A 24,304-nucleotide genomic window follows, 5' to 3' on the forward strand; every position below is an offset into this window, starting at 1 on the left:
CTGCTGCTGTTGCTGCTGCTGCTGCTGCCCCCTGAAGAACTGCGACTGTGCTTTGGCCTCCTCGTAAGTGGGCAGTTCCTCGTTGTTCTGCTGAGGCTGCGTGGACCGGACCTGTTTCTCCATCACCGTATTGTCCACCTGGTGTTCTTGACCCTGCGGTTCTTGGCGTGCTGACTGGTAGACCATTTGTGGGTCTTCTTGAGTGAGGTTTTCCGTGGAAGAAAAGTTGTTTGTAGGGTGGGCTGGTCCTGCACTCCCTGTGGCCTGGTGCTGAATGGCCAGCAAGTTCATGTTCTCGGTTGGGGTGCCATACCGCAGTTGTTCCTGGATCAGCCGCTGCAATACTGTTCCAGCTGCCGCATCCTCGGAACCTCTCATTTCCACCTCTGAGATCCTCAGGAAGTTTGGGGAGTGGAAGTTACAAAGAGGATCTTCAACTAAAAGATAAACATAGGAAAAAATATATCAGGCAGTTCCACAAGAGATACACACCTGTGGCTATGTGGTACATAATTAACATTCTAACTACAGCAAAATTTAAAAATAAGATTTCAAATGCACCATCACCTCCATGTACCTGGCAATGTCTCATGGAGTTTTCTTCTCCAATTTAGAGTGAGTCTACTATTCTCCATTCCCTCTCCTCTGCTTCTTCCTAAACATTGTTCCATCCTTGGACCCCCCCACCCTTTCCTCTGATCTCCCCACTAGCCCTTTCTCTTTATCACACAAACATACTCAAGTCTTTCCCATCTTAAAAAAATACAAAAGAAAACCAAATCAAGCCAAAAGAAACCACCTTTTCTTGGCCCTCCCATATACCTCTAACTACCACCCTGTATCTCTCTTTTCCTTCTCTTCTAGTTGTCTTTGGTAAGTACCCTACACTTGCTGTTGTCTCCCCTTCCCAAATGCTCCATCTGCCAACCTCCCCACTGCTCTGATCAGTAACCAAATCCAATGAGAATTTTTCAGCTCTCATATTATGCACCTAACCTTTCTGAAGCATCTGACATGGTTGGTCACCCTCTTCCTGCAATGCTCTCCTAATTCGGCCTCCAGGTCACCCCACCTCTTGGTCCTGGCTCTTGCCTCTCTCTATGCACCATCTCTGGCTCCCTTCTCTCCACCTGTCCTTTAAATTCTGGTGTTTCCCACAGCTCTGTCCTGAGTGCTATTCCACCTTTACACATCTCCCAGTGACACCATACCTACCCCTTGTCATCAGCTACTGACTCATGACCCATACATCTACAACTGCCAGATGATGGCCCTGAGTCCTTCTAACTTAACATGTCTTCCTCACCCTAAATGTCTTTACCCATCCATCCCAACTCCTGTATTCCCTGCCTCATCTACTTTCTGTCAAACCAGAAAACTGAAGGTTTTCCAAAATTCCTTCCTCTCCCTTAACCCCAACATCCAGACAGCCACTGCCTGTCAATTTGACCTTCTCAACATCTCTGCCAACCCTCTTTCTTATTCCTGTGCCAATCTCCAAGTTCATCATTAATAACTTCAATACAAAGACAAGAACTACTTTAAACATGTATATGATGTGCCAGGTATTGTACTAAATTCTCTCCATGTGTTACTTCATTCATTTCACATATAACACTAAGAGGTAGATACTAATTCCCTCAACTTACAGATGAGGAGAGAGATTCACAGAAGGTAAATCGCCGAGGCCACCAGGCAGGAGGAAGCAGAACCGGGATATGACACCAAGTGTGTGTTCATTCCGCATTACAAGTTCTCGGCATCACGTACCCAGGTCATTCCAATAGCCTCCTTATCGATTTCCCTAACACTCGTCTTATTCCCACTTCCAAACCCACCCCTCTGACCTCAGTGTATCTGGCACACTACCTTGAAAGATTGTTCCAATAGGGAAATCTAATCATGTCACTCCTCTGCACCAAAATTCCTCAATAATCAATTACAGGATGAAACTGACATTCTATCATATGATGTAGCAGGTAGTACCTACCTATCCAACAACATTTCATGCTGCTCCCATCTCCCACTGGCAACCCTTTGGAGTTTAAGCTCCAGCAATACTTATGTACATATAGTTTCCAAGACATGCTAGCTCTCTCCAGCCTCTGGACCTTTGCTTGTCTTCCCTCTGCCTAGAAAGACGCATCTTACCATGTCTCTTGGGAAAATTCTTGGACAAGTGATAGCTCCAAAGCTACCTTCTGAGTAAAACTTTTCCTGCTGCAGCCCTGTAGGCCTAAGCCTCTTTCTCCAATGTCCCCACTCCATTTGTATATATTTCATTGCAGCAATTCTCACAGTAGATGGCAATTACTTATTTATACAAGACTCTAAACTCCTTAAAGGGAAAGATCATGTCTTCTCATCTGGGTCTCCCCAGAACAAAGCCCAATGCCTGGATGTCATAGGGGCTCAGATATTTAACCAATAAAAGAATACCTACATGAGCTCTATGAAATAAAAAATTTAGCCCATTTCACAACAGGACTATTAAGTAGTGCATTAAGGATATTACTATAGCATTATGGAAGTAAAAATTCTACCACTAACTACTGGCATGACCTTAAACAAATCGCTTTCCCTCCCTGAGCCTCAATATCCTCCTCTGTGAACTGAGAGAGCTGAACTAGATCATCTCTAGGCAGCCTTAGCTCCTACAAATTCATGTAATGATGGCTCTATGTTTTATATGTACATACGGCACATCATTTTCCCAAAACAGTCTTTCTTCCCCAAGTTCATCTTTTCTTCCTATAAATGACATTCTCAAATATGAGTCATCCAGAGAGAAGTGTCATATTCACTTCTGACCTTTTTATCCTTTGCTCTCCACATTTAATCAACTGCCGAGCTCATTTTTCTCAGTCTACAGTGAAATAAGAAAAAAATGAAGGTGGTGTGATATATATAAGCTGTGTGTATATATATAAGCATATATACATGCTTATATACGTATATTAATACATCTATATGTGTATGTAAACAGATATATGCTATTAGAAGGTTCATAACTGCCCTTTTTGAAGCAATGGACTGTCAAGAATTACATCCCTCTTACTTTTTTGGTATTAAAATATGAAAAAAGGTGACGGCAGATGACACTGTTACTGCCCTTGCAATAGCAAAATACTGTAACTCTGTGATGGACCCCTAATTTTCATTAAGAAATGTCACATTTGTAAGAGTTACAAATCACAACCAAGCCCTAGTTTCTACACCAACAAGCTCCCCCATCCAATCCATTCTTCCGTGCCCTCAGCCACTCTCTGGGTTCCAAGTCTCCCTGCCAGCCATTTAGACATCCTGAACGGCCTCTCAATATCTCTTGCCCCTGGCTCCTTCTCCTTTCAATCCATATTGTATTATGACCTGTATTCCTCTGCCAGATTCAGGCTCCAGAGAGCAGAGAGTTCTGTGTGTTATATTCATGTGTCGCCTCCCCAGTGCCTTGAACCCTGCCCTGATACACAGAAGGAGTTCAGGACATGATTGTTGAGGAAACGAAGGGAGTACACAGACTGGTTCCTGAAGCTCAACTTTGATCTTAAGGCTCTCCCTGTCACCCTTACCCCCAAAATCTCAGTTCTGTGGCTTCTCTGAACCTCTCTTCTAAAAATGGAGAAACTTTCATATCTGCCTCATAGGAATGTACGTGAAATAAACTGAAATTTATCCCTTACCTTCAGAGGATCAATACTGTAACTGAGATATAAACCCAAAGTTCATCAGCAAAAAAATTTTAAACAATAAAAACAAGCTATTAAAACTTTACACAAGATGAATTGCCAAATATTTTTAATAAACCATTAACTACCCAAGGAAACATAGATGAATGTGGGTTGAACTGGTCTGCTCATTCACTCTACCATATTTCCTGAAAACGTGTTACAGTTCAGGCATTGGGACAAGTGCTGGATTACGAGAGTAAAGAGGACACAGTCCTCCCCTCAGGGTAACTGATCTGAAAGACTTAATGGAACAAGCACATTCAAATAGGAATAAAATTTTAATATAAAATGAATAAAACTTCAAATAAAAATATATTTCCAAAGGAAAATGATATATTTGGATAAGTAATAAAGGAACAGATCTCAACAAGCATGAAAACTATTGAAATCCCCTTTCACTGAAGTAAGAGAGAGATGAGTTATATGCACATTTAGCAAGAACCATGACATCCTTCCCTAAAGTGGTTTAAAGATTCCCTCACAGTTTAACCAGTCTTAAAAGCCCTCAAAATAGATAGGAAGTTTTACAAAGGAGACAGCTTCTTCCTTGCTACAGTCCTAAATTACTTCTTTTAACTTCTAAATTATTTGCAAAAGAGATAAAATGAAAGCAGAGAAGGAAAAAAGAAATGAGATTCTGAGAAAGGGGAGAAAAAAGTATTTAGGAATCAGATAAAAATGGGAAATAAGTGATAATTCTGAAGTTCCTACACGTTTAGGTATGACGCTCTCAGAGAGAATCACATATTAGAGTAAAACTGTCTATTAACACCTTAGCAAAAGATGATTAAAAATAAGGCATCTATCAACAGACAATCGATAATCCAATATGATGATTTTAAAAACAAGATTAGAGAATAAACATCTGAATTATACAAAAGAGCTAAAGATGAGAAATGTAAGATCATTTTGCTTTTCCAACACAAGTGCCAGTAAAAGGACTTACCAACTTTTTCCCTGATGCTACTGGTTGCCTCCACCGTCAAAGCAGATGTTTCATGCCTTCCAGAATAGAGTTGAAAGTCTGGGGAAAAGTAGGTGGCGTCTTCCAGAACCTGGACAGGACTACTGGGGCTATAACAAGCAGGAGGGGGGCCTGGGGGAAAGAAAGCGAAGTGAATATGAGTGCCAATCAAGTCCTCCTTCCTTCCTGCATGACTCACAAGAACCCACCAGGCATTCTCCCACAGCGTTTCAACTTGGCAGAGGGAGCGCTGTCTTTTTGATTCATAAAATTCCAAAGTTACTATTCAGAATTATCACAAGTCCAGCCACCCACCAAAATGACCCATGAGGTCAACATAACTGTCCTCAAGACACACCGAGTGAAGGCACGAATGCTCTAATGCTCTCACACAACCTGGCAGCAGCACCAGTGAAAAGTCAAGTCCTCTGCGGGACTGAATGTGTCACAAAATTCTGAATGGTCAAGGTTGGGGACAGAAGGGAGGGAAGCGGGGAGGCCACTGAAGGAAAGCTAAAATGGGAAGAGCAGCTGTCTCTCAAAATATATAAAAGATACAGAGAGGAGTGGTCATTCTGCCACACCATGTGTTAGCAAGAGAATGTGCTCTCTACCCCACTCAAAGACTTCTGGAGTCTCATGTTACAACGTGGAGCTGGGGTTATGGGGTCTGGTCTTCTGCCAAGCACTGGCCTTTCAGCTTCAGTTTATCTGCTTTACATACACACTGGAGTGTGCTTCCTGTTCCAATTAAACGTGACACTGTATTCAGTCCTTCAATCACTGAACATGAGATAGTACTACAGTAACACTGATACCACACACACAACATCTGTGGGAACATTCAGCAGGACGGGCCCAGGCTGTTTTCCCTCTCTGCACTGATTCCTCTGCGTGGGCACCAAGTTTAAGGCTCTTTTCAGCTAAAGTAACTTCTTTTACTCTGGGGAAAGAATCATAGTACTTTTTAAAAAATTAACATCCTTGCCCAAAAGATAACTTCATTAAAAGAAAATCCTGTTTTCAGCTATGGCTTCCAACTGGTAATTTGAAATTTCTCACTAGGTTTGTTATCTACCCATTTCCCACAAGGCCATAGTTAGTAGTAAGTGACTAATTATTGATACCAAACGACCATAAGATGGGAATGTCCTCATCTTCTTCCGGAGTGTCTTTGCCTCAACATATGAAACAGTATTTGTGTGCGTGCTCACATGTATTACAGGCACATTTTGGACTAGAAAGAAAAAGGATCTGACAACAATTTTTTTTCCTATGTATTTAAAATAATGTAGTTGTAATGCCCACTTTAAAGATGAACATAAACCGAGTATGGATGATACTATATGAAGATCAGTCTAAGACTTCAGTTCCAATGCATTACAGTATCTGCCAGCCTTCTCCTTTTGGCCAACCTGGAAAGACTAACCTGAAAAGAAACTCAGCCCCTTTCTGGGCATCATCCTCTACATCTATAAATCTAGAAGTCTAGGGCTAAAATTAGGAATCATGGATGACCTGGATGCAAAGGCAAGTCCTAATCTGGCTTCCTCTTTCAGGCAGGTGGAAAAACGGTGGAAAACGAAAAAGATGCAAGATGCAATTCTGGCTGCACATTAAACTCACCTGAGAAACTTTTAAAATCTCTGTACCCAGGCCCCACCCAGACCTATTCAATCAGAAGCTCTGAGGATAGGGCCCAGGCACCTGTATTTTATAAAGCTCTCCCAACGATTCCAATGTGTAGCAAAACTTGGGAAGCTCTAAGCAAGAGGGAGAACAACAACAACAAAAACAAACCACAAAACACCTTTCTGTGCCTTCATCCCCATCCCTCTCACCAAATCAGAGTAAGAGAGGAGTTGAGAGCGCATATGCTTCAATCAAAGAAAGTGTGGTGTTTTCTTAAAATAGACACTGAGTCAGGAATGCCATGTGCCAGCATATTACAACTTCGGGTGATTCTATCCACTCACATGACTAAGAATGTGAAATGAAAACAGAGCAAACTGATAATAAAACTGAGATCCAACTACAATATATATATGTGTGTGTGTATATATATATATATATATATATATGAATATGCATATAAAGAAGAGTGTAGGGATGTGTGTGTGTGTGTGTGTGTGTGTGTGTGTGTGCTCTCAATGGGGAGCTCACTATGGATCCCAGCACTAAGCCATTCACAGTCACTACGTCGGTATGAGTTACTTTTCCACGTCTTATCTCATGGCCTGCCAACTGAGAGTGGATTTAAGAACTCCAGACCACAGAACACTACAGAAGGCAATGCTTGAAGCGGGGCCGGAGCACAGAGGACAGCAAAGATATACCTTCGTCCTTCGCCATTGTTTCCTCAACGTTATGAAAGAACTGAAGCATTTCACACACCTCCACACACATCTGAATTCACACTGAAGTACAGGATGCCTAACTGTCAAGACATGTCAAAGATCACTTAGGACTTCTTCACACATACCCAGGGTCCCACATGCCACTGAGTTACACTCCCACTGCTGCCGACCACTCCTCAGTGCTGAAGAAAGGCTGGAGAGCAGAACAGATGAAAACAGACCAGGCAGACGAACATGCCAGGTACCATTCACTCCTCCGAAGCCAAGAGACAACTGGCTGAGCTATCCCAGCACTGACAGAGCCTGAAGGAGTCACTTTAACTGCTAGCTTTCTCACTTGAAAGATAAGGAAATGTGACAGTAATGTGAGTCACAGAGTCTACCCCGGATTCCAGGGCCACACAACAAAAATCTAACGGAGGTTGCAGTTCCACCCTACATGTGTCTAATCCTTCCCCGCCTATTTTAGTTCACTGTCTTCACTGGGAACTCCTGCAACACAAATTGAGTCTACTTTCTTAGGGAAAATGCAGGGCACGTGATCTAAGCGACAAGGTCAAGGATATCCAAAATGAGGAATTGGAAAGAAACCTATGGCATGAGAGGGAATCTGTCCACAGGCCAATAATACAACAGGCTCAAACATGTCAAAAGTTCATGGCCAGGAGTGAGAGCTGGGAGAAACCACAGAAGCCTCCCAGATACCACTACCACCCAGAAAGCCCCTGCGGAGCCTGGCTCGGTCCCAGGGACTGAGCAACCATGCCAGTTTTTAGGGGAACCCACAGCCTGCCAAGGACCCCGCTGGCTCTACAGTGTGTTCTGTGTACAGTGTAAGCTGCCTGTAGGTGCTTCATAAAGACCATTCCCATACAAGCACTTCTGGCCATTGTAAGTAACTTTTAGATATTTCAGCGCCAGAATCTTATCTAAGAATCACCACTCACACAGCTTTAGTCTGCACAGGGAAAGTGGCAAAAGCAACGGAAAACGAGCTAAGGTCTGAGTAAAGGAGTCAGCTCTCTGGGGAGTCTCCCACTGGGGAGGAGAAAGTACAGCGCCTAGGGCCCTTAACCTGAAGAAAACCTAAAGATCTGTTTTTGCTGCACTCAACAAAAGATGAAATTCTAACATTCTAGTTTAAGGGTACAACATTTCTGCCTTATATTGCCTATGACCCATTTCACCAAGAATGGCTCCTTTTTCTTAAAATCTGCACATCATTTGTCAACATGAAAACTCCTTTGCTTCTCTCTCTCTGAGCGTGACTGCTTTTTGGCTTGCTTTTCTGAAGCATTGAAAACTTCCTTCCCATATGGTTTTATGCATTACTTTCTTTGTAACAGAGGCCTTTCGGTAATGTGACTCTGAGCAAGACTGTTTTCCCTACTCAAGAGTGGCAATAACAAGGGCTTCATTGTTGAAGGGAAAAAACTGAATTAAGGTAAATGAAGTGAGGTGTCTCGAGAAGGCAAGAGGAGCAACAGAAACCATGATGAGCCACTCCTCTGCTTCACCTGCCACTGGAACGACTAATTCCCGAGGGTCAGTTCCTGAATATGTCCACAGGCCAATAATACAACAGGCTCAAAGTCTCTATGAGTTTTAAACCCTGGAGGACGTGAAACTGTCATTCCAGTATCATAACACACAACTAGGAAATCACTTGTCCTTAAATTCCACTTCCGGCATAGCACTCCCTTACACATAATGATTTAGGCTATAACTTCAGGGTGGAATTTTTGTGGTTTTCAAGGCTGTTTCTAAACAGGGCGCCCCTCTAGCTGTGCATAGTCCTGCTGGTCCCCTCAGCACCCCAGCATCCTGTGAGCATGTCATCCTCATTCTCCAAGTGTCATCTTTTGGCTTCACATGCACCCCTAACTACTCTAAAGTGCATCCTAGTAAATGCACCTCTGCAGTTTACCTCCTGTAGAACGCCTCTCAACACCACCCCCCATGCCCTGACTGGTCTCCCTTCCCTCAAGTGTCACCACAGTTATGATCTGAGGCACACAAAACTTGGTACTTAAATTTCACCTGCCTAGTGTTTTGCAGCAGTCATTTAATAGGCTGGTGTTATGGCCCTGGTGAAGTCATTAGCCCTTTGAAGACAGCCAGTGTACTGTGTACTTGCTAATTTATGCAAGCATGTAGCATGTAAGACATATGCTTCTCACTATGTGCTGACTGATGGCAAGAACACGGTGTTATTCTCTGGAATGGTTTCATTACCAAGTAAGAGTTAAAGAGAAGTCAAAGATCGCTTCAAAGCCAGTCTCTATGAGAGTTTCAGATAATTCCTTGTACCTTTCAGTTCCGTAAGATGAGGGGGCCCTTACTCTCCCCTATGCAGCAAATACTAGTGCTTTCAACTCTCCAGCCAGCGACCCATTCCTCAAAGAGACCACTAACTGCAAAACAACTCCCAGGTATTATGTCACCGACGTGCAAAGCTTTCTGCCAGCTACATGTAAACCAAAACCTCCTAATGATTTAAAAACAATTTCACTGTCTAGATTACAATAACCTCCCATAACTTTATAACAGAGATTTTAACCACAGCAACAAACAATTCCGTGGCTTCTATCTTACCTTTCAAAGAGCTAAGGAATTTGCTGAGTGTGCCAGCGGCCTCAAAGTTAAATGTAAGCCATCAAGCCTTCTGATTCTGGCAGAACTTGAGGTTTTTCTAGGCAGTTGAATACTCTGCTCAAGGAGAAGGATACCCCGGAAACAATGTTTTTAAAAGGGCTGGAGAACCTATGACCAGTACCTGAAAAATAAGGGCCAGCCTGTTTAGGAGTCCTCATGTGAAACCGAGCCAGCTCATCTGGATTAGCTGATTCACAATATTAAGGGCAGCACTGACAGCCGGCAGTGCCTCCTCCAAACACCTACATGCAACACATGTTTTTAAAAAGGACACAGTGTCGGGCGTGGTGGCTCATGCCTGTAATCCCAGCACTTTGGGAGGCTGAGGCAGGTGGATTACTTGAGGTCAGGAGTCTGAGACCAGCCTGGCGTGGTGAAACCCGATCTTTACCAAAAATACAAAAATTAGCCAGGCTTGATGGCGGGCGCCTATAATTTCAGCTATTCGGGAGGCTGAGGCAGGAAAATAGCTTGAACCCAGGAGGCAAAGGTTGCAGTGAGCCAAGATTGCGCCATTGCACTCCAGCCTGGGTGACAGAGCTAGACTCCGTCTCAAAAAATAAAAATACAAAAACCAAAAAAAAGAAAACAATAAGCTCCACCACTAAACTAAAAGCACTCCATGGAATATGCTTTCTCACTCTCTTTTCCCCCAAGCAACCATTACCTGAAACCCAAGGTTTGGAGGTGGGGGTTAAGGGGTGGGGTTTATAAGATTCCCAACCCCTACATGTCAGGTCTTTTGAACGGGCATCAAACTTGAATTCTAAACCCTGGACCAATCCATATGTTCCAGAAAACAAGTGAAATCACAACCCCAACACCTATTTAATTTAGCCTCTGTCACTGAAAGTGGAATGTGTGTTGAATAACTTCAAACTCGTCTGAAGTTTAATTATGTAATGCTTACTTAAAAATATCTTTGAGATATTATCAGTATAAACCAAAATGCAGAGCACATGCTTAACCTTTAAAGTAGCAATTGAGTCCAAGAGATCACTGTGATTGGAGCTATAAATAGCAAGAAATGAGTAAGGCTGTCCTTGGCCCTTAGGATTTTATGATTTGGCTCCAGAGACCAACGTGCACACAACTACCCATTTTGATTGCAAAGTTAAGTGCTCTATTAAAGGAACAAACTGCTTTGGAGGTCCATGAGTAATCACTACTACCTGTTGACTGACGGAAGGGACATAGAGCTTCAGTGACAAGGAGAAAGAGATATGTGGGCTGATATTGAACCGGAGGGAAAATGAGGAGGATGTTAATCCACTGTGGGGTGCGGAAAAGGTTAGGTAGTGAGGGAAGATTGGCCCAACATGGGAAAAGGAAAAGCATAGGACTGGGTTATGAAAGTGATGTCTCTTTAAGGAATAGAGAGTTCAGTGTAGCTTGGTTATGGGTAAGGAGAAGGATGAAGCTATACCTATAGACTCAGAGTATTTACTGGCAGGAGGAGGGGGTTAAAAGCATTAGTACATTATTTTCCTAACATGTTAGCACTGGAAAATAAACTAGAGATTAGGTAGTTCAACTTCCAACTATTACCTACCATATTCCCTTCCTGACAGTCACCTAAGTAAATCCTTTCACTGTTAAAGAACACTGAACTCACTGTCTAAGTCTAGGGGCAGGTCTGTCTACCTTCCATTACAGAAGCCAAAAGGTCCCCTCCCTGTTCCAGCAGTTAGAATGACCTAGGCTCAGTCAACTGGATGTGCACTGAATCTTGAGGAAATGATGCAAAGACAAAAAGGTGTTGATAAACTACCTGCGATAGCACTATCCCCTGGAGTCCAGGAGCAGCAGCAATCTCTATAGTGACCTCATCCTAACAAGACAAGTAGCGTATCTCTGGCTGGGTTCCCATTGTCTAGCTGCCTAGATTCCTGCCCATTTTCTGAGCCTTCCAATTAATTTGTGAGCTGCCCAATATATATTTACAATGTCTCTTTTGCTTAAGTTAGCCAATGTCACTTTACGCTTCTTATAATCAAGAATCTCTGATAGATTTATTTTTTAAAGCAATTGTTCTGATTCTCATTCTAGTACAGCATTCCATTTTGTATCTTAAGTACTACATGACTTAGCACTATCTGCCTGGAATTATAGTAACTCATGTACATTGCCCTACCTATCCTTGGCACCACCTTTTGCAAATACCTGTGAGAAATACTTGCAGTTCCCCCATGGTTTCTTCATCTAGAGGGCCTGTCTACCCTTATAAATCTATGCAACTTTTACTTTGGCACATACTAAATGCTAAAATATATACTAATTATGAGAAAGTCTTTTGAAGCTCTATTCTAGTGCCACTTCCTCCAGGGAGTCATCTTTTCCTCCTCCCCCCAATTTCTATATGCTACTCAGTGCTACCCAAGCATTCTATGCATACTGATGCCATAATGTATTAAACTGCCTATGTATTTAGTTTCTTTCCCACCCCTCCCCCTTTAACTCATAAAGAGACTGTGTCTTATTCACCTTTGTGTCTCCAGTTACTATCAGAAATAAGATCACAGCAAGTACTCAATTTTTATTTTACATATGAATCGTCTGCATATGTTCCTACTACCTAAGAGTTTCTGACACATCATGGGGACTCAACAAATACATTAGCTTAATACATATATTAAGATACATTTTAAAATAACTAGTTATAAGCATGTTCTTACTACAGAACTTAGCTCAAAGTCAAGTTTGCCTTTTTTAAGGTCTCTCAAACTACTCAGGAAACTAAGGAACCTATTGGGGGGAAAAGAGAAAGCCACCTAGTGCTGAAACAGGTTAATTACAAGTGTACTGTGATCGGTTGCACAAAGGCTTTGTACATAATGTTAGAAAACAACCACACAGGGATTCTGTAGCTTGAGCACACACTCACACTTAAGAGAAAGGTGCGCTCCCCTCCTCCTCGGCCCCCACAAGCAGGTCCTGAGCCCACAGGACTGTGCCCTAAATGCGGCCCTTGCTTGGGCTTCCTCCGCAGGTCTGGGTACCGGGGCAGAGGCAGGAGTCCTCCCTTCTCACTTGCCGTAAATACAAAAAGGGATATTCCCAGTCCCACCTCTCACACAGAGTCACAGTGAGAATGCAGTGACAGTATCCATAACAAAAAAGCTTTCTCTACAAAAATAATTTTTAAAATTTAGCCTTTAACATAAAATTCAAAGGTCCTTAAATATCTTGACTCAAATTGTAGTATTTATGTTGATATATTTGTTGCTTAACTTATCTCAAACAAAAAGACTGAAAGTACCTGAGCTCCAGAGATTTTTTCCTCAGATAAGTTTTAATAAATAAACCCTGTATTTAAGTTACTGAAATTTAAATAATCTTTCATCATAACCTGTTTGTTTATACCTATCTAGAAGTTAAGTATCTCAGGACCACAGTAGTATTCTTTTGGGTGACTCTGGCACACACTGTGGTCCCACTGAGAGTGAACAAGTATTACCAGTGTGTAATACTCACTGCAGACAGTAAGTACTTAATATGTTTTGAACAAAGGTAAACAAACAGGATAGAAAGCTTTAAAATAACCCCCCAGATATGAAATGACAATTATGTCTGCATAATTATGCTCTGCAAAGCTCCCTCTCTCACCCCCACTAAGAGAAAGGAGCAGTTCAGATATTTCCTGTCTGCCACGGATTCCTCCAGCTTTCCGGATCCCATTAGTGTGTATTGTTGCAGATGAGTGACACTGGGATGTCTGTCAGGCAGCGGCATCCCACAGGGACTGGGACTCTCTCAAGAGGCAAGCACATTGCTTCTAATCACACTCAGCCAGCTCCTAAATCAATATGTGCTCATCAATGAATTACGTAATTTAAAGCAACCAACATCTCCAAGAAACTAAATGTATCACTTAAGTAATAAAGAGTATAACCAATAAGAGCAGGAGCTACCATTTATTGAGTGCTTACTAGTGCCAGGATGTTATAAAAATCATGTTATTTATCACCACTCACTCCCATTTTGTTGATAGTGATACTGAGCTCACAAAGGTTACATAACGCCCAGAGTTACAAAACCAGCCAGCAACACAGCCACTCCAACAGAAAAGCTCTTTTGACTACACCATTCTGCCCTCCAAAGACCCCCTCAATAATGCAAACTAATTCTAAGTCTTTTTTTTTCCCACCAAATTTCTTAGATTAAAATTAGGAGAGCTTTAATGAAATGTTCTTAACTTGTGGATAAAGGGGAAAGTTCCTGGGAAAGTTTATTTCTCTGCATGTATGAGGCTGAGAAAGATCCAGAGACATTTTCTTTGTGTTCTTTTTTCATTTTTTCTAAAAGTTTCAGGGAATAACAGTGCACTCCCTGCCAAACACCAGAACACCAAGACAATTGATGAAACCACCCTTCCTCATCACTTCCATCTGGCTGCATATTATTTTCTTTTTTTGCACATTATTTTCATGACCATATTGCCACTTTAACAATGAATCCCAAACCTACAATGTGTCAGAAACACTCATGGAGCTTGTTAAAAACATAACAAGTCCCCACATCAGACCTGCAACACTGGCTTCACCACAAGCATAGACCAGAAATGATGTTTTTGGACCATCTTTCACAGACAATTTGAATGCAATCAGGTTTGGGAAGTTTGCACTTCTCTGCCAACATAAGCTCTTATACAACAAACATATACATTCCTGAAAAGTTGTGGTAAACTGAAATTTTGTAAATCAATCACATTTTAAGTACAAAATGTGTTGGATTTAATAAATCCAAAAAATAATGGATAAGTAAAGACATTAAACTCTTTCTAAAACTAAACAATCTGCAGTAACTCCTTTAGTAATGTGAAGAATACTTCCTACAATTTGTTACTTTTCAATAAATTCAGATTTAAAGTCAGTAGTTTCAGTGTCCTAGCTTTTATACGTGCAAACCTGAATGACTGTATATGAGAATACGGCTATTTCAGTCACATCTAAAATACTGTTAAACAGAAACAAGGTGATTACATTAATAACAAAAAAATACACTCATTTCAACAACATGATGAGATAAAGCCGTGAAAATGCCTAGCATACCATACATAAATGCTTGATAAATCTGAAATTCAAAAATCCTCTGCTAAGAATGGCGGGGTAATTCTCATGAAGTTGTTATGAGGATTTAAGTGAGTTAATGTGAACCAACTACACACTAGTTGGTTATAGTGGCCAACTGCAGCCAAAAAGTCCCAGTAATACAAGCAGCTATCTAGTTACAGGGAAGGAAGACACAGAAAGTAACATTACTGAGCATGACATGCTAGAAGCATTATCTCAGGTAACCTCATGTTCCTGAGAATTAGGTTTCTTTTTCTCCTTTGTGCTATACAACAACAGGAATGACAGGCCCTGGGTCACAGGGCTCATAGCTATAAGGCTAAGAGGCAAACTCAATTTTGACTGCTCCAAAGCATTCACAAAAAAACAACAACAACGACAAAAACAGATACATGTGACAGTAGGAGTTACAAAGGATCATGGGTCATTGACAGCAAAAGGCAGAATTATTCACTCATTCATTTGTCCATTCAGTCATTCATTCCACAAAGATATATGACATTCAGCATCTGCCATGGGCAAGACAGTGCTAGATATAAGACCCAAATCTGAAAGTCTATCAGGAGAGACAAACACATAAAGCAGAAAATTGTCAAACAGTGCAGAAATAACAGGTTCAAGGAAGTGTGGAGTGGTGAGCTGGGATACCAGTGCCCACGTTCATCTCAAAGCACACACACAGGATCTAGAACTGTGCTTGGGGCTACACCTACCTCTTTCTCCTCTCAGACCTTCTTGTTTTGGCTCATGATACCCCTTAAAAAATGTGTCTAAAGCAACAGAGCTTCTCCCTAGATCTAGAAGGTTGTACACACATAAATAACCCCTAATTTATCATCAGCCATGATGCCGAGAGGGAGACTAAGAGGGAAACATGCTGCAAAATAAAATTTTCTAGGGACAAATCAACTACAGGCAAATGGATGTAACCAAACACTGCTGGGAATTTTCTATGTGGAGGGCATTGTTCTGTTTTGAACAATTTGTATTAACTCACTCAATCCCTGTAACAACTGTATGATGATTATCCCCATTGCTCAGATGAGGACACTAAAGCACTGAGAGTAACTTGACTAGTGCCATATCATCAGTAAAGAACAAAACTACGATTCAAGCCCAGCTAGCCTGGCTCCCTAGTCTATGGCTTTTGCCACTGTAGCAACAGTGCTCAAACTTTTTGGTTTTAGGATCCTTTCACACTCTAAAAATTACTGAGGACCCAATGAGTTACTGTTAATGTGAACTAAATCAATATTTAATGCATTTGAAACTAAAGCTTAGAAAGTACATGTTACTTCATGTAAAAAAAAAAGCAATAATAAACCCATGATAGGTTACATAAAATAGTTTTATGAAAAGAAGTTTTAAAACAAAGTGAAAATGGTTTTTTATAATTTTGCAAATTTCTTTAATATCTGGCTTAATATAAGACAGCTGGATTCTCATATCTGCTTCTGTTTTCAATCTGTTGTTATATAATTTTTGATTGAAGTAAATGAAGAATATCTGTCCTCATACAAATATGTAGTTGCCAAAAGAAAGAGTATTTTAATAGCCTCTTCAGATAATTTTGACAATTCTGTGAAACCACACCAAAACTCAACAACTGGCATTTTCTTAAAGGCAATTGCAACATAAAATATGAAACCCTGACAGTAGTCTTTTCATGGATACTCCTCCGTACCGTATTACATTAAAATCTATTGGCCTATCTTTCACTTTGAAGAGAGTTGTTATTTTTTACATATGCATGTAACATCATATGTGGTCATCTGGAAAACAATGGTTCAATGAATTATAGAGATCTTCCATACATCGAAACATTTCAAGTGTATAATATCAACAAAATCCCATTTGTTAATATACCATGGATCTCAATCATCAGAAAAGTCTTTTACATATTGGGAATTTGTCCAGTTCACGGTGGCAGATACAAGTTTCCCAAAATTCCAAAATCCAAGTTTCACTTGAAAGCTTGGGTTTTATCAAATTCAGCAAATAGTAGTTTTTCTTGAAGTGACAAGTTCCCTTTATTTATTCTGGAGAAAATATCTACCTAACGCCCAAGTCAGAATAACCACAGTTTGTCAGTTGTTCTTTCAAGTAAATATGCATTCCATGAGAAAAGCATCTAGTTTCATATTTATATCCCAATTCCATCACACAAGGGTTTTTTTTCAGTTCACAGCGGACGTACTTTATGTATCTTCCCATTTCATCACACAGGATGTTAAAAAGACATACTCAAGATTTGAGATTTAATATAATCTTCTGTACTGCCTCAACTAGAACGTTCCTAAGTGGAAATGGGCTTTTTTGTTATTCTGAGTGTGTGACTAATTGACTGACTGCTACCACTGTCTTGATTCATGGTTGAGAGTATGTCTTAGTATTATTATGAAGACGTTTTTTTTTTTCTTTTTTTCTTTTTTGAGACGAAGTTTCGCTATGTCACCAGGCTGGAATGCAGTGGCGTGATATCAGCTCACTGCAACCTCCACCTCCCAAGTTCAAGAGATTCTCCTGCCTCAGCCTCCTGAGTAGCTGGGACTACAGACATGCACCACCACATCCAGCTAATTTTTGTATTTTTAGTAGAGATGGGGTTTCACACGTTGGCCAGGATGGTCTCAATCTCCTGACCTCGTGATCCACCTTAGCCTCTCAAAGTGCTGGGATTTCAGGCGTGAACCACCGTGCCCGGCCTATTATGAAGATAGTTTTTAGGTCTCAAAGACCTCCTACCTCAAGGTTCCATGGAACACACTTTGAGAAACATTGTTCTAAATGACACATCCTCTCCCATGGGGAAAGTCCAAAAGATGTAAAAGTTACAGAAGACTTTTAAGATGAAAATGTTGACAATCAATTATAACTGAGAATGAGTTATCTCCTTGCCCAGGCAAAGGAAGATGGCCATGGCCCATGGAAGTCAGTGAAACCTGAAGACACACAGAAGCCCTTTGATATAAAGCACTGCTTGAACTCTATTAGTCAGGCGAATGGACCTCTGTTGATTAAAGAAAATGCATCTGGAGAGAGCTAGATGCCCACCCAGAAAACACCTGCACAAGAATGCACCTTCGGGTCCTTGAGGAATTCTTATAGTCAACAATATAAGTCAACAATGATTATTTCACTAGGGAAAAAAAAAGGTTCCATGAGATTAGTTTTAGGTGAGGAGAAAAGAAATTGCAATAACTTGCCCAGCAGGAAGTCAGGTGATCCTGGACAAAGGGAAGGATGTTAAGACATGATGACTGAAGGGGAAAGAGAATGATGTTGTCAAGCCAAAAGACCACACTATTAGAAAGATTTAAAGAACAAAAAAAGATAGAGGAGAAAATATCCACTAAGCAGGAAGAAAGGACATGCCATACTTTGTTTTTGTTTGGCAAATCTGCTTTTTAAACAATGTAAGAATCCTGACTGTGCTGTTGATGAGCTATGTGAACACGAGCAAATGCTTTAATTTCTTGGTACCCATTGCCTTATTAGTAAGTGAGAATAATAATACGGCCTACTATATAGGGCTGTTATGCAGATTAATTGAGACAACAGAAAGGGCTATTAACAGTGTTACAAGTACACAGGAATTTTTCAGTAAATTTTAGTTTCTGTTCATGAAGACGGGAAATATAACAGGAATCACCCCCGTAAAGTTCACTTTCAAGAGATGATCACATCAGTGAGCTCTTTTTTTTTTTTTTTTTTTTTTTTTTTTTTTTTTTTTTTTTTTGAGACGGAGTCTCGCTCTGTCGCCCGGGCTGGAGTGCAGTGGCCGGATCTCAGCTCACTGCAAGCTCCGCCTCCCGGGTTCCCGCCATTCTCCTGCCTCAACCTCCCGAGTAGCTGGGACTGCAGGCGCCCGCCACCTCGTCCGGCTAGTTTTTTGTATTTTTTAGTAGAGACGGGGTTTCACCGTGTTAGCCAGGATGGTCTCGATCTCCTGACCTCGTGATCCGCCCGTCTCGGCCTCCCAAAGTGCTGGGATTACAGGCTTGAGCCACCGCGCCCGGCCAGTGAGCTCTTTAAAATAGAACAGCAACAAGATGCTCAGGCAGATAAGAGATGAAAGTTTTTAGAGTTTTGTTTTGGTCAGACTATTCAGCTAACAAACTACGCTAAAATTACATTTTCAACTTTCCAAGAATTGGGGATGAACGAAGATCTAAAATATACCATTACTCAGAAAATAAGCTTAAAATGTCCAGTTCCATCAAAGAACAAAATAAAAGACTACATGGTATAGTCAAAAGCTTCTTCAGCGTCTCCTTACCTGACCCTCTTGGCATGCAAGTCAAGGGCTAAGTGGCCCTGGAGAAGGTATCAGAAACCAGACTAGCCTGAATACCCCTCAGCTGCCTAAGAGGCTCCATCTTCAGAGACAGTGACAATAGGGGAGTTACTGAGGGAGGGGGTGACGGATTTGTCCTCTGTACTGAGCGTTACAGATAAGAGGAAAAGAATTTTCCTCTCCCTAGCACCTTTGTTCCATAACTTTCCTTTCATTTCATCTCTGATATAATAGGACAGAGATCAAAACATGAACTTCAAATCTCTTCTTTGCAGTGATCTGTTCCTTTCACTGACAACATAGGAAAAAATAACTCTTTACTACCAAAAATGCAGAAAAGTCTATTCCTTCAGGATCATAACATACATGGCAATTTAAAGCCTATTTTCATTTTCAAAACAGTGAGTCTTTTAATGGACTAGCCAATTAAATGATAAAATTTTTTAAAAAGGTCAGCCTCACTTCAAGGTATATAATGTGTAACATTTTCTTTAGTATCCTATGCAACAGGTAACTGGATAATTTTTTCAAGTCAAGGATCTCAAAATAGATTTACAATAACTACTTGAAAAAAAAAGTCTAAATCAATATGATCAGCCATCATAATATAACATTTCTGGAGATTCTATCCCTATTCTGTGGATGCTGATCAAGTTCTACCTGGCAAGTGCCCAGGGGTCTTACAGTACAATATCTTAAAGGGAAAAAAAATCATGAAAATAGGGCTTTCAAGTGTATTACCCATTACCTCTTGTTTACAGAGCATATAAATGCATTTTATACTCATTCTATCACCATTTTGTACCTTCAGTTACTGTCTATTTTGGAATCATAATCTTGACTATGGAGAGCAAAGCATCTTCTTGGAAGAAAACTATCATGCGTTCTTGTATTATCTATATGTCTCTCCCCACTCCTGATTCAAACGATACATCATATTACCGATGTTCATGATGATTATCTGAACCATCAAGAAAATGTTACATAAGGCAGGAGGTGAGGTAGTGGGGAGGGGATCAATCTTACAGAAAAACCACCACCAAAAATATTTGCCTTCAACTACACAGAAATTCACATCTTCAGAATAACACAGTTTCCAGGCAATCCAAATAGTCAAAGACTTACTGTGGGCTACATTTTTAATACTTTACCTAACGATAACATGATAATGATGATGACTGTAGCAGTTTAATACTGGTCTGTAAATTCTTTGACACACCCGTAGAAAGGTGGATCCACATCCTTGAATTTAGGCAGGCTTATAAGTCCACTTGGCCAAGAGAAAATAGAGGAGTAACTCTATGTGTCTTCCAAAATTAAATCATAAAAGGCAATGCAGTTTCCATCCAATTTCCTGGAATACTCACACCTGGAGCCCTATGCCACCATAAAAGATTCTAACTAGCCCGATCCTGTAAGGAAGCCAAGCCATGTGGAAAGGCAACTTGTTGACACTCTAGTCTGCAGACGTAGTCTTCAAGTCATCCCAGTCCAGGTGCCAGACATGTGAATCCAGTCACAAACCACCCATGCGCTCCCAGCCTTCTTGCCCCAGAAATCCCAGGAATGATGGAGCAGAGACAGGGCATCCTACAGTGCCTTGCCTGAAGTCCAGACCCACAGAATCTATAAGCATAATAAAATGTTGCAATAGTAACTGCAACAACCATGATAACTAACACTTAACTCTTCTAATTTGTCAAATATTGTTCTTATACCTAGCATGTAATTCTCCTAACCATTTTTTGAGGTAGGTGTAATTAAGAGCCCTACATATCACATGAGGAAAGTCTACTTGACAGAGAGGTTAAGTAATTTAGCCAAGATTATAAAGCTAATGAGTGGCACAGGTCAGGTGTGAATACGGGTTTCCAGCTCTGGAGTCTTAATCATTAAGCTCCACAGGTAATTACTGAAATAAAAAAAAAAAAAGATATCCAAAGAGCACATCACAATTTGCCCATCAGGGTCCTCTTCCCACCATCAGGCAGGACATTACATCATACTTTCTCAATTTAAACAGAGTTCTAGTAAGATACCCCTAGACTTCTATTAATTCTTTGGTTGCCTCTTTGCCCACCATATCCTCCTAATCTGTATTTAGCCACCCTCCCCAGCAGAGAACTCTTCTAAGCTTCTAGAAGTCATGATATCTGCGATGTAAGCTCATTTTAAAGTGAAAATAAAATAAATGCTTGAAAGACAGTTATGAATCCTTTCTTCTCTTCCTAGAGCAGAATGAACCCAGTTAATTTGTTTTTTGTTTTCTAACATCTTAATACACTACATTCCTTTTATAGAATATGAATTCCATAGGGAGCAAAGGATATATACCCCACACCTAGCCCAGTTCCTGGCACATGACAGACCCTCAAATATCAGATGGATGAACTATATATCCTTTTATTGTAATCCCATCAAATTCTCCACCTCAGTATGGACTTGTACAATCCAAAGTTATTCACTCAACAGATATTTAAAGAGGAGTGAGTGATTCTGTATCCAAATTTCTGCCTAATTTATATCCTGTCCAAAATAAGAAATGTCATGCTCCCTAATGTCTCTTCTATAAGAGCAATTGAAAATATTCAAAGTAAATTTAATTAGCATAATTGTGACTACTGCCTAAATAAATTACTAAATTTAATGCAAGAAATTCAGTATTTTATTTTATGAACAATTACACATAACCCATTTTTTCTGTTCCTAACCTAATAAAGTGATTTTAGTCACTTAATAAATGTCACTAAAATATAAATATTTGTCTTTATTTCAATTTTTTTCTCCAAACTCCTGGAATTTATTTTGGAGAAATTTGAAAGTAAGAAATGTTAGAATTTGGGGAAATGTAATGCTTCAACTCAGGGCTAAGCTAATATGTATCTCAAAGTAGACTTTTCAGACTCTATTCTTAAGTTTTTTGATGAATATCATACAGGATCAACTCTAAAAGTCAGCTAAGGTAAATTTATTCACCATTTTTATGCCACTTACCACTCATTTTTGATCTGCCAGGCCAGTCAATACCACAGGAAGATAAGTCTGACAGGATTATGTCCTTTAACAAACCTACTAGTTTAAACAAACCTGACACCGCCATTATCTTCAAGGTTTGTATAAATGGTTTTGTGACGCTTTTAAAATTACTTTCCCAGGTGTCTTAATTGAAGCTTACTGTGATTTCAGAAGGCATTTTCTTTGACTCTTTTAGATAAAAGGACCATTAGACCATTTCCCTTTTCAAGAAGCTAGATTGGTTTTACATGTGTTTTTCTGCAATGAATTTAATGCTACGCATTGAGTGCTGCATCCACTAATTTCCATAAAAAGCACATTTCCTAATCTCTTTGTCTGCCCTTCTTCTATCTTCCAGCCTTTCCCACATCACCAGGATGAGCAATCAACCTATAACTGCAGTAATATTTAGGAGCCAGTCCCTCAGGAAACAGGGCCTTACCAGAGGATTTCATATTCTCTACTTTTCCCAAGACCCCCAGATAGAGGAGGCTTGCTCACAAAACACTTGGTTCTCAGAGCCCTCCAGAACACAGCCCGTGTCAGAAAGGAAAAGGCCTGCCTCACACCTGCTTTCAGGGGTCACATTCCTGGGTCATACCACCCAGAGCAGCGCTCACAGCTAAGCAGCAGCAGCTGAACGTGAGATGCCTCCTTCCTCCCTGGCACGTGGCCACAGGGTGTGTGCAGAGCCCTACCTCACAAAGAGAAAGCAAAGCGAGCTTGGAAGACAAGATACCTATCATCCCTGTCTTGCTGGGCCTATTCTGAGAAGGGTGGAGGAAAGGTGGGAGGAAGGAGGGAAAGAAGGAAGGGCAGACTAGGTCAGAAGAGGTGCAAGAAAACAGAAGTGGTGGCCGGGCGCGGTGGCTCAAGCCTGTAATCCCAGCACTTTGGGAGGCCGAGACGGGCGGATCACAAGGTCAGGAGATCGAGACCATCCTGGCTAACACGGTGAAACCCCGTCTCTACTAAAAAAATATAAAAAACTAGCCGGGCGAGGTGGCGGGCGCCTGTAGTCCCAGCTACTCGGGAGGCTGAGGCAGGAGAATGGCGTAAACCCGGGAGGCGGAGCTTGCAGTGAGCTGAGATCCGGCCACTGCACTCCAGCCTGGGCGACAGAGCGAGACTCCGTCTCAAAAAAAAAAAAAAAAAAAAAAAAGAAAACAGAAGTGGGAAGACCTGTTATGTGAGTGGCTATCACAGTAGTCCAGGAAACAGGTAATTAGCCCTTAAACTGGTTTAGCTGTAGAGACATGCAAAGGAAGGGAAGTAGGCAAGAAGTATTTTGGAGGTCAACTGCAAGGACCTAAAGACTGACTGGGTATAGGGTGGGCAAGGAAATGAACCTTATTACAGTTTACAGAACACTTTCAAAGGAAACAATAGTTAGGATGATGCAGTGTGGAATGGTATCTGAGCATGTCCAAACACTGGAGAGATGAACAAGGGCCAGCTTCCTGCCTCTCGTTGACAAAGGTTGGTTCAACAGTGGAACAGATCCAGAGTGGAGAAGTTCAGGCTGACCTCTGATGGTCCTCTTCAGGAGGACCTTTCTGTGCTAATTCCACCCAAGCATTTCTATTTGCTTCTCTCAAGGACCAGATCCCTGGAAGAATCCTATGAATGGAACATCCCTAGAAACAGCAGACATTTCTTGATAATGGCCTGGTAAGCTTTGCCGCCAACATAACTCAGTTGCCATGCTGACCCAGCTTTCAAATGGAATGAGCCTCCAAAAACAGCAGTGGATAAAATGAGGTCCAAGTGAATAGAGCATTCCCAATCAGTTCACACAAGCCCTCCAAGGGAGATGTGGTATATTTCATTCAAAAATGTGTCCCTGTCTTATCATCTGAAGCCCTGTGGTGTTGCCATCAGACAACAGAGCTAATCTCACTGTAGAACAACATTCCTCAATAGAAATTGCTGCAATGATGGAAATGGCTATTAAGCACTTGAACTGTGGCTAGTGTGACTGAGGGCCTGAATTTTTCATTTTGTTTAATTTCCATTAAGTTAAACAGCCACAAGTGACTAGTGGTTACTATGGACAGTGTAGGTCTAGAACTTTAAAAAAATAGATGTGGGCCAGATCACATCTGTCCTAAACTGCCAGGAAAAAAAAAAAGAATGTCATGGAGTTATATTTCTCTACTCTGAGGAAGCTGAATCTCTAATATTTCAACATCTGCTCAAGCAATTTTCCAGCACTG

The 24,304-nt window shown here is 41.0% G+C and overlaps 1 protein-coding gene across 1 annotated transcript in view; it reads right to left on the reverse strand.

Annotated features, from left to right (window-relative positions):
- Positions 1–24,304, reverse strand: part of AMOTL1 (angiomotin like 1) — a 178,329-nt gene that overhangs the window by 81,658 nt on the left and 72,367 nt on the right. Inside the window, 2 exon segments of the mRNA XM_017882014.1 lie at positions 1–437; positions 4,675–4,824. Coding sequence (XP_017737503.1) covers positions 1–437; positions 4,675–4,824 — 587 coding nt within the window.

Source organism: Rhinopithecus bieti, unplaced genomic scaffold (genome assembly GCF_001698545.2).
Source record: "Rhinopithecus bieti isolate Rb0 unplaced genomic scaffold, ASM169854v2 scaffold_12653, whole genome shotgun sequence".
Classification (NCBI taxonomy): Eukaryota; Metazoa; Chordata; class Mammalia; order Primates; family Cercopithecidae; genus Rhinopithecus; species Rhinopithecus bieti.